Source organism: Bison bison, unplaced genomic scaffold (assembly GCF_000754665.1).
Source record: "Bison bison bison isolate TAMUID 2011002044 unplaced genomic scaffold, Bison_UMD1.0 scf7180017864166, whole genome shotgun sequence".
In the NCBI taxonomy this organism is placed as follows: domain Eukaryota; kingdom Metazoa; phylum Chordata; class Mammalia; order Artiodactyla; family Bovidae; genus Bison; species Bison bison.
In genome coordinates, this window is record NW_011494738.1 from 1,272,394 (window position 1) to 1,284,208 (window position 11,815).

The 11,815-nt window shown below is 40.1% G+C and overlaps 1 protein-coding gene across 1 annotated transcript in view; it reads left to right on the top strand.

The window, feature by feature from the left end:
- Positions 1–11,815, top strand: part of RTN4 (reticulon 4) — a 75,982-nt gene that overhangs the window by 447 nt on the left and 63,720 nt on the right. The window contains exon 2 of the mRNA XM_010841696.1: positions 4–313. Within this exon, the coding sequence (XP_010839998.1) occupies positions 4–313 (310 nt within the window). The remainder of the gene's footprint in view (positions 1–3; positions 314–11,815) is intronic.

Sequence of the window (11,815 nt, forward strand, 5' to 3'; positions counted from 1 at the left end):
GGCAATGATTTCGTGCCCCCGGCGCCCAGGGGGCCCCTGCCAGCCGCGCCCCTCGCCGCTTCGGAGCGGCAGCCGTCTTGGGACCCGAGCCCCGTGTCGTCGTCGGTGCCCGCGCCCTCCCCACCCTCCATTACAGCAGACTCGCCCTCCAAGCTCTTTGAAGACGAGGAGCCTCCGGCCCGGCCTCCCCCTCCTCCACCGGCCGACGTGAGCCCTGAGGCCGAGCCCTCGTGGACCTCGGTTGTTCCAGCCCCCGCCGCGCCCCCCTCCACGCCGGCCGCACCCAAACGCAGGGGCTCCTCGGGCTCAGTGGGTGAGTGCCGCGCCCTCCGCCTCGCCGCCGCCCCTCTTGCCCCTCCCTCTTTTGTGCGCAGCCCCTAAAGCCTGGACCCTGCCCTTCTCTCCATCCGGAGGGGGCTTTGTCTGCAGATCTTTGGGCGAAGGCGCCCCCGCTGGTGGGAGCCGTGGGGAGCAGGGTGGGGCGGCAGAGGAAGCCCGGGCTTACTCTTTATTGTCCGTCTGGGTATCGGGGAGCACGTGCGCCCCGACCGCTCCCGGGTTGTTCTGTCTGCTCTCCATTCCACCGGGTCGGGGAAGTTAGGAACCCATCTCTTGCAGGAACTGGGTCTGTAAGGAGGGAACTAGGGGTGTGGATTCATCGGGCTGCCTTGGTTCCGGGGTGAGGATGGAAGGCCTTGGCGCCCTAATCTTTTGTCTGCCCGACTAGGTTGCTCCTGGGGAAAAGACGCAGTTTCTTGCTGGTCTTTGCCCGCATTCAGCCCTGGCCCCTCTCCTCACCCCTTCCTTGGCTTAAGTGGCTCCATGCTCTTCATCTACCCCGCCGCGGCCCCGCGCTCGTGGGGAGCCGGTCCAGTGGGAAACGTCCACATTGACCTGACTGCAGTGAAGGGAGAGCGCCTCCAGTGGTGTGACGCGTGGAGAATTGGGGAGCGGAGTTTCGGCGAGGTCCTGCCACCGCCCAGTTGACTCGGGTTGTGATGTGGCTATTTACCACCAGCTGAACGGAGCCGGGGAAATGGGACCTGGGCACCGTGTTCCAGGGAGGCGCAGTTCTGCCGGGAGCTCTGCCGCAGAAGGAGGGGAATAGCTGTTAGGATGCACAGGTTTAGCCTCTTAATGCATCGTAATTGAATAGTAGAGATAAAAGGAGAAGGCAAAATGGTTGACATTCCCAAAGAAGGGGAAACCTGTGGATTCCCTGGCGGGAAGGGGACAGTTGAAATTGTGGCAGATTTACCATGGGACTTAAGAAATGTTTTGAGACAGACGTTTTCATCTGTTGGTTAGAAATACTGTTTCGTAGAAGTAATATATTTTAGGGCTGCAGAGACAGATTTGCATTGTCTGTAAATAGTTTTCAAATCTTTTCATTTACCAGCACCTGATTGTTTGTTATTACTACTTTAGGAAGGATTGTTTTATTATCCTTTTCATTTTGGGAGATTGTTTATTCTGGAAGAGAAAAAAGTTTGTTACAGGTTGAGAATTCATCCTATTAGACACGTTAATTATTAACAAGTAGCTTGTTAGTTTGGGGACAGAAAGCGTCCCACTAGTAGAAGGACCTTTATGTGTAAAAAGGCCAGGATCAAGAATCAGGTAGTGTAACAGCCTGGTGAGAAATTGTCATAGCCTTGTAGGATTTTAGAAACGGTGGTTTTTCCAGAAAAAGATACTCAGTGGGAGATCATGGAAGAATTTTTTTTTTCTTCAGCTCACTCTTGCACCACAAGGAAGAAAATAAGTCAATAGTGATATTGACATACCCCAGAGCATTACTCAAAACATTAATTACTCCACTACAGATAATTAGAATGTGAGAAGTAACTCAAGTTTTCCTTTTTATGAGTAAAAACACATTTTCGAGAAACTAAAGTGAGGTGGGAAAATATCAAGTAATAAGACATTTACAAGTGATAAATTTAATGATTAAGAAAAGCAAACTGATTTTTCATATTGTATTCCTATGTGGAAAGAAAAGAGTTCTGTTCTTTGAACCTTGGAGAGTCAGGAGGTGACAGCATTCTTTCTGTATTTTGACTTTAGGAATACTAACTTTGGAAGACAAAGGAGAGAGAATATTGCGTCACTTAGCAATTCTATCTTTACATGGCTCCCTAATTCTGTATTGATGTTACCTATCTAGAAATTTTAGTTCCTTTAGGACATAAAGGAACATTGTGATTATGGTCAGATAGTTACCATGTCACTGAGTCTGGCTTTCTTAACAGTTCTTTGCTGCAGCTGGTTATTGATTACCTACAAAGAGGCACTATTCTAGGCTGGGAAGATAGAGCAATCAGCAAGACAGATGTGTTCCCCGTGAGAGGAGTGCAGATAATAAACACCTGATTAAGGAACTGAGACTAGTGTTAAGTGTTGTGAGCAGCATAGGACGGATGATGATGTGGAAAATTATTGAGATGTGTGGGAACCTTTTTAGATAGGGTGGCGCAGAGAAAGCCCTTTCTGAGGAGGTAAGATTTAAGCTGCAGATATAAAAATATTTCCAAGAAGCTCCTGGGAGGCAAAAGCCCTGATGCAGTAATGTATGTTTGAGAAGCTAGTAAGAAGACTAATGAGAAAGCTAAGGAGAGAGTGGTGGGTGTTAAGGTGAGGGTGGGTGGTAGACTACACTTAGGTCATTTGAGGTCTCTAATAGGCCATGGTAAAAAATTTCGCTTTTTGAAAGATTGTTCAATTTAGAAATGTGCTCCTTAATTATATTGGGGTTTTGGAGCAGAAATACAGTTTTGAAGATTGAGAGAAACTAAAAGGATGGATGTGAGTAAAGACAAAGAGGTGAGAAATGTGCAGAGCATAGTTAGAAACCTAGATCAGTCTGACTGGAGGACGGTTTATGTTATTGCATATGGTAGATCCCTGACACTTGTGTATTGCATATTGTTGTTTAACCTCTTCTTGAGTAAGTGCTGATTTCCCTTATTTGAGAAATTGTAATTTTGCTGTTTGCTGTTGTATCAGTACTTGGAGCATCCCCATGCTGAATGACTGAAGTCTTTCCCCTGCTGACTGTTTTTCATGGGGAAACATTGGCTTCAGGTTAAAATGGTGGTTGTTTAACCTAGGCTTTGAGAACATGCAAGGGAAACTGGATAGAAATTTGAGTTGAGAGATGCAAACCATTCATTAAGGATGGCGTTGAGCTGATCTCTGGACATGTTTTTTAAGCTAGTAAAATGTGCAGTAGATCTGGATTCTGAAGGGTGTCGAATGCCAAGTTAAGGATTTAGGGTTTTATCATCCTGCTTTTATTCATGTTCTGCCATCCACAGTTGCCCTTGCACTTGGCAATTTAAATTATGAGGCAAAAAGTGTTTTCATTGTTGTTTCCAAAATATGATGTTATTTCCTTATTTATCATCCTTTTCCTGAATTACTGCTTTCAGCATTGGGAAGCCATCAAGAATTATTGAACTGAGGCATGGAATAATGAAAGCAGTGTTAGAAAAGTGAATTGGTGGCAATTTTCAAAATAGGTTGGAAAGAAAAAATGGAAACTATTTAGAAATCTTTCACAGTAGTTCTGAGAGAGGTGAGTAGAGCCTGAACTAGTTCATTTAGTGGAAATGGAATATAGGGAGGAATATAAAACTTTAGGAAGGATGAGTTTTTTGGCTCTGAGTCTCTGTTTTTATAGTTAGGTTAAGAAGAAGTTTTATGAAAGAGAACTGCCATGGATACAAATAATATAATGTTGGTGGTTTTTAAATTTGAGACTATCAAAAGTTTTTGAAATGGAAATTTGTATAGAATTGGATATTGCTCATAAGTATAGTATAATATTGCTCATTATATGGCTTAAGGATTGAAAGTTATTAGTCATTTTTACAGTCATTTATTATTATATCAGTATTGAAGCACATGATAGAAGTGTTAAAAGATTCTGAGTGATTATAGTTTATATAGTTTAAATATTAGTCTTTAACATAAAGTTCAAGTAAACAGTGATGTGACATTCCCAGGAAGTAGTTGTCACCAAAGAAAGAGATGTTATGTCAAAATCCATTTCCCATCCTCCCTTCTTCATTTTTATCTAGAAAATGTTAACAAGGAATGAAACTGATGGGTGTAGAGGTTCTGAATAATTCTTTTGTTAACCATTTCTAATGTTCTGACGAGGAATAAAAGTTGGGAACAGGTGCTGTGCTTGTTGTTGTTTAGTTGCTAAGTCATGTCCGACTTATGGATAAAGTGAATTACTTTTCAGATTGGTTCCTAGGAAGCTCAGTGTCAAATTTATAGTTCTTTTTAGTAACTAACAAGCTTCCTCAAATCCTTTTTAAAATGAAGTGATGAAGTTATATTGAATCTTTAATAAATATCTAATTATGTGAAATAACATTTAGAAACATGCTATCTTAACACTCTCTTTCTGTAAACCTGGAGGATTACTATGTTATCTATGTGTGCTTGCTTCCCAGGTGGTGCTAGTGGTAAAGGACCACTTGCTATTGCAGGAGACATGAGAGACTCAGGTTTGATCCCTGGGTTGGAAAGATCCCTTGGAGGAGGGCATGACAACCCACTCCAGTATTCTTACCTGAAGAATCCCATGGACAGAGGAGCCTGGCAGGCTACAATAGGGTGGCAAAGAGTCCGACATGACTCGTGACTTAGCACACACACACCTATTGTCTAATAATTAGCTCTGTATCATGTGTAGTTATTTCATAATATACTTAAAAACAGAGTATTTGAAACACTGCTGTTGCAAAGCCCCAATTTAAATGGCACATTTTAAAGGTCCTTTGCTAGCCCAGGATAAAAGTACCAACCAAATGGATGATATTTCTTGATTTTTTTCCCTGGGACCTCGAAGTAGAAGCAAATGTTGGTAGACACACTGTTCTTATAGTGTATTCTTTGAGAATTTTTATTCCTGTTTCTAAATATAGACCCTAGAAGATTGCTCTGGAGGTGACAGCCCCAGGGATGGGAACTGTAAGAGCAGAACCATAATTCATCACCAGTGTTTAAGTGGGTGAGTGTGACCTTTGTGGCTAGCTAGTGTAGGACATAGGCATGCACTGTGGGAGGACCCAGCTCTACTGATGCTAGAGTTTTCTCAGACTGAAGGCCTCATCATTCTTTCAGCTCTAAAGGAGGAATTGATAATTTCACATTTAAACTAATGATTTTTTTTGTTTCTTGGAATGGTGATTTTTAATTTTTAAATCACTTTACTCATGCATTCCCATAACATTCTGTTCTTACCTCACCATACCATATATATGGGAATGGTATGTTCACTCATTTCTGTTCCCCAGATTATATGCTCCTTGAGGAAAGGGACTGTATTACCTTTTTACCTTGAGGGAAAGGACCACATGCACTCTCTCTCCATTGCTGAGCGCAATCCTTTAGATGTGGCATAGGCAGTCAGGTATTTGTTGAACTAATATTATAGATGAATCCTGATCTGTATTTTGTGTGACTTTAGAAGTACTGAAATATTTTCTCTCAAAAGTCCCAAGTCTTGGTACTTTCCTGGTTGTCCAGTGGTTAAGACTGTGCTGCTACTGCGGGGGCACATGTTCAGTCCCTGATCAGGGACGTTCCTCATTGTGGTTTGGCCAGAAAGGAAAAAAAAAAATCCCAAGTCCTATGAATTAAAGCAGTGATCTATTTAAAAATGCAAGGTATATGGATGTACTTTTTTATTTAACCAGTCTCTTATTGATAGTTAATTAGGTTATTTTTCAGCTTTTTCTGTTATAAGTAACATTGTGGTGAACACCTTTTATATACTTCTTTGCAAATACATGCTGTTATGTGTTGTAGAATAAATTCACATAAGTGGAATTACTGATTCAAAGGGTAAAGCATTGAAAATGTTGGTGGATAATGCCAAACAGTAGTACAGTAGGTGTTACTCCTACTCCTGTAGTAGGAGCTGTAGCTGCTAAAGATTGGATTATCTTTTCAGCAGTCTCTGAATCCTTATGTGGCTGTCTAAAAATTACTTCTTTAATGTCTTGTTCTTATTACGATAGATGAAGAAGGCTTATAAAGTTTTCTTCAAACAGATTTGGCAGTAGGCTGGTCATACTGGTGGTCTCTTGGGAGTTCAAGATTAAGGAAAGTTAGCATGTTGCTGCTACTGCTGCTGCTAAGTCGCTTCAGTCATGTCCGACTCTGTTCTACCCCATAGATGGCCTCCCACCAGGCTCTGCTGTCCCCGGGATTCTCCAGGCAAGAACACTGGAGTAGGTTGCCATTTCCTTCTCCAATGAAGTTAGCATGCTGCTAAGTCGCTTCAGTCGTGTCCGATTCTGTGCGACCCCATAGACTGCAGCCCACCAGGCTCCCCCGTCCCTGGGATTCTCCAGGCAAGAACACTGGAGTGGGTTGCCATTTTCTTCTCCAGTGCGTGAAAGTGAAAGTGAAGTCGCTCAGTCGTTTCTGACTCTGTGCGACCCCACAGACAGCAGCCCACCAGGCTCCTCCATCCACAGGATTTTCCAGGCAAGAGTACTGGAGTGGGTTGCCATTGGTTTCTCCAATGAAGTTAGCATACTCCTTTTTAAAACCAGGTGTAGGGCTGAGTATGGAGACTTGAAGATGAGTAGAGACTGTAGTTATGAGAGGTACATGTGGCAGATAAGGAAAGAATACAAGCCCCTTCCTGTGAAGTATTTTCTGCTGTCTTAAAAGCAGAGGACTCCTATGGTTTTACTGTAGGAACAATCATATATTTACAAACCTGTCAGCTGCTTTTGTGAAAAGAGAAAAAAAAAACTCATTTTATTCCCCTCCTGAACTTTATAGATTGACTTATAAACTTCACTAATTGAAAGGCACCATTATTAAATTTATTTATTGTAGTATACTGACAGCCCTAGGTGAAGCTGACCTAAAGCATGAACAGTTTTTTTAAATCTGCTGGAGTCTTTGGTCTCAGAGGGAATTTACTTGTTTAAAATTCTGTTCATCTTTGTTCTAAGGGAGTTTATTAAATACACCTAAACCTATCATGTAAGTCCCTTTCACAGTCTTTAGAACTTCTCAGTCTCAACTAATTAACATCATTATTAAATTGAGAGTTTTATTCTTCTACGAAGTTCTGAATTCAATTTGCTGATATTTTGCTAACAATTTTGCATGCCTTGTGTAAGGAATATTTTTCTCTATTTTTTTAAAAATAGCTTTGTTTCTTTTTTTTCATTGTGTGTGGGTTTTTTTTTTTTTGTGACTGACTAGTTGATTCGGCTGAGCTGGGTCTTTGTTGCAGCATGCAGGATCTTTAGTTGCAGCCTGTGGAATCTGATTCCCTGACCAGGGATCAAACCCATGCCCCTGGGGGTTCATTGGGAGCTTGTAGTCTTAGCCACTGGACCACCAGGGAAGTCCTTATTTTTCGGTATTTTATATTTTCTTGTAATAATTCTGTCTGGTTTTGGTATTAGTGCATAAATCTATGAAACATTTTGGGAAGTGCTTCCTCTTAATATACTGAAAAAGTTTGTGTAAGCATCCTTCAGTGTTGATAGAATTTATTAGTGTTGGGGCTTCCTAGGTGGATAAGTGGGTAAAGAATCCACTTGCAATGCAAGAGATCCCTGGGCTGGGAAGATCCCCAGGAGGAGGAAATGGCAACCCACTCTAGTATTCTTGTCTGGAGAATCCCACAAAGAGAAGCCTGGCAGGCTAAAGTCCGTAGGGTGGCAAGAATCACAGCTGAAGCGACTGAGAACACGCACACAGTGAAGCTGTCTGGCCTTGGAGTTCTCTGTGTGGAGGTTTCAAATTATAGGTATACTATTCTAATGTGATATAGGGCTATTCAGATTTTCTGTTTCAGCTTGTGTCAGTTTTGGAAATGTATGCTTTGCAAGGAACTTCATTATTTCATCTTTATGAGGGAACATCAAGGAATTTGTCCACTCAACCTAAGTTGTCTAATTTATTGGCATAGACTTGTTTGTGTAACCTCTTACCTTTTTAGAAGTTATAGAGCTAGTCCCTCTTTTATTTCCAATATGTGTTTTCCTCTCTTTTTCTTAATCATTTTAGGGATTATCACTTCTATTAATCTTTTCAACAAACCAACTTTTGGTTTCATTGACTTTTCTCTTGAGTTTGCATGTTTCCTGTATCATTGGTTTCTGATGTTATTTTATTTATTTTCTATTGTTTATTTGGATTTACTTGCTGTTTTCCTAGTTTCCTTTGGTGGAAGCTTTAAACTTTAACCCTTTTTTTTGAGAGCATTTAGAGCTATAAACTTCTCTCTAAGCATTACTTTAGCTGTATTCTGCAGATTTCCATTATCATTTGATTTAAATTACTGTTTAATTTTTCCTGTGATAATTCTTTGATCCATCAGCTATTTAGAATTGTGTGTTTAATTTCTAGACATTTGAGGGGTTTTCCAGAATTTTTCTGTTTTATTGATTTCAGCTTAATTCATGTGGTCAGAGAACCTGTACTGCATGATTTCAGTCCTTTTAAATGTATTGAGATTTACTTTGTAGACCAGGAAATGGTTTATCTTGGTGTATGTTCCATGCATACTTGAGCAGAATGTATATTCTGTTATTGGTTGTAGTGCACTGTAATGAAGTCAGTTTATTGGGGTGTTGTCTAAACCATCAGTATCCTTGTGTAGAATGTGTGTATGTGCATGTGTGTCTAGTCTATCAGTTAACTGAGAGTTGAGTGTTAACATTTTTAAATAATGTTTGTAGATTTGTCCTTGTCTCCTTTTAGTTTTTGCTTCATGATTTTCCATTACACCTTTCCTGTGTAACCTTTAGTGTTGTTATATATCTATTTAGCATATGTCTTATTGCTCTTTTATCATTATCAAATGCTCCTGTTTACCTCTGGTAATCTGAAAGTAATACTTTTTTTGTTTGAATCTATTTTGCTTGACATTAATATCGCCATTCTAGATTTTGTAGGATAAGTACTTGGATCGTATATCCTTTCACAGCCTTTTACTTTTAACCTTTCTGTGTTTTTATATTTAAAGTGTGTGTCCTGTAAGTGACATTTAGTAGGGTTTTCATCTAGTCTGAAAATCTCTGCCTTTTAATTGGAGCAGTTTACTATATTCAGTGTAATTATTAGTATAGCTCATTTAAGTCTCTTTTCTCTTAGTTCCATCTGCTTTTTTTTTTTTTGTACTTCTGTATATTCCTTCCATCTTTTGTGCTTTTATTGTCATTGTCATTTTAACTTTCTCTATATTGTAGTTATTTAAGCTTTAAAAATCAGTTATTCTTGAAAGAAATGAGAATACTTTATATTTACTCATATATTTACCTTTTCTTTAGGAAATTAGAAAGTGAGACTATTTTGTATCTACTCATATATTTACCATTTCTGCCCTTCTTCATTCCTTTATGAAGATTCGGTTTCTATATGGTATCTTTTTTCCTTTTTTCTGAAGACCTTCATTTTACATTCCTTGTTGTTCTGGTTCCTTGGTGATGAAATCTTTCATTTTTTGTTTTCATCTTTTATCTCTATTATCTTAAGTCATCTTTATTTTTGAAGGATTTTTTTTGAAGAATACAGTTAATTTTATTGTTTGTAATGGTCTATAAAATCACAGAAGGTACTGAATTAGCAGATACTGACTGAATCATTGTTGCTTGGGGAAATACAGGGTTAGGTTCCTGTGAACCTCATGGCGTTTTTGTTAATGATAAGTATATAACTTTATTTTAGGTGTGTTTCTATTTAAAGAAACATATTATTTAATATATATTGTAGACTCATTAACATTGAACTCATGGCCAAGAGTACTATAACTCATGTCTGAATGAACCTTATCTAAAACATGTGTTTCGTCTGTAAGGTACATCATAATCTTCTTGCTCTTAAGAACACGAGATAGTACTTAAGCACTATGCTTAGGGCCCACATCAGAATCACCAACAAAAAGCATAGAAATGTAAACAGTGGGGCACTGAATAGACTGCTAAAAGAATACTTGTTTACTGTATGGGAGCTGAAACGAGATGGCATAGGGTTGCTTTGTTTGACCTCACCTGATCGTGTGTTCAGTATGTTGGGGGACTGGAATGTTTGGTTCCTCTGCACTTGCCCATTTCTGTAAGTACTGACTTTTGGTTTATCAGTTTAGTGAGTAGACTGGCAAATTAAGGAATTAGTGGTTTAGAATTGGGAAAGGAGTATGTCAAGGCTGTGTATTGTCACTTGCTTATTTAGCTTATGTGCAGAGTACATCATGTGAAATGCTAGGCTGGATGAATCACAGCATGGAATCAAGATTGCAGGGAGAGATATCAACAGTCTCAGATAGGCAGATGATAACCCCTCTATGGCAGAAAGTGAAGAGAAACTAAAGAGCCTCTTGATGAGGGTAAAAGAGAGTGAAAAAGCTGGCTTAAAAACTCATTGTTCAGAAAGCTAAGATCATGGCATCTGGTCCCATCACTTCATGGCAAATAAAAGGGGAAAAAGTGGAAACAGTGACAAATTTTATTTTCTTGGGGTCCAAAATCACTGAGGATGGTGACTGCAGCTGCTCCTTGGAAGGAAAGCTATGACAAACCTAGACAGCATGTTAAAAAGAGAGACATAACTTTGCCAACAAGGATCTGTATAGTCCAAGCTGTGGTTTTTCCAGCAGTCGTGTGGATCTGAGAATTGGACCATAAAGAAGACTGAGCGCCCATGATTTCGTTCTTTCAAATTGTGGTGCTGGAGAAGGCTCTTGAGAGTCCTTTGGACTGCAGGGAGATCAAACCAGTCAATGCTAAAGGAAATCAACCCTGAATCCTCATTGGAAGGACTGATGCTGAAGCTCCAGTACTTTGGCCACCTGATGTGAAAGACTCATTGGAAAAGACCCTGATGCTGGGAAAAGATGGAGCTCAGGAGAAGGGAGTGACAGAGGAAGAGATGGTTTGGATAGCATCACTAAATCAATGGGAGTGAGTTTAAGCAAACTCTGGGAGATGGTGAAGGACAGGGAAGCCTGGCGTGCTCCAGTCCTTGGGGTCACAAAGAGTCTGACATGACTTAGTGACTGAACAACAACAAAGGGTTGACTGCACTCAGTTCACTAGGCTTTCACTTTTTCTCTGCATCATTTTAAAGAATGTTCTATTATCTTTTGGGTTACATTGTTTCCAATTGAGAAGTCAGGTCATTCTTAATATTGTTTGCCTGCCCTTTCCCTTTGTTTTCTACAGTTATCTCTTTGTGGTTTGTGTTTATCCTGCTTGTAGTTCATTGAGCTTCGGTGGCTGGTATTTTCTATCACGATTGTCAAATTTTAGGCCATTAATAATCGTAATTTTTCCCCCTATATTATTGCCTTTTGGGGGGACTCCATTTTACATATACTTTAACTGTGTGAGTCACAAAAAAACTGTGGAAAATTCTGAAAGAGATGGGAATACCAGACCAGCTGACCTGCCTCTTGAGAAACCTGTATGCAGGTCAGAAAGCAACAGTTAGAACTGGACATGGAACAACAGACTGGTTCCAAATAGGAAAAGGAGTACATCAAGGCTATATATTGTCACCCTGCTTATTTAACTTCTATGCAGAGTACATCATGAGAAATGCTGGGCTGGAAGAAGCACAAGCTTTAATCAAGACTGCTGGGAGAAATACCAATCACCTCAGATATGCAGATGATATCACCCTTATGGCAGAAAGTGAAGAGGAACTAAAAAGCCTCTTGATGAAAGTGAAAGAGGAGAGTAAAAAAGTTGGCTTAAAGCTCAACATTCAGAAAACTAAGATCATGGCATCTGGTCCCATCACTTCATGGGAAATAGATGGGGAA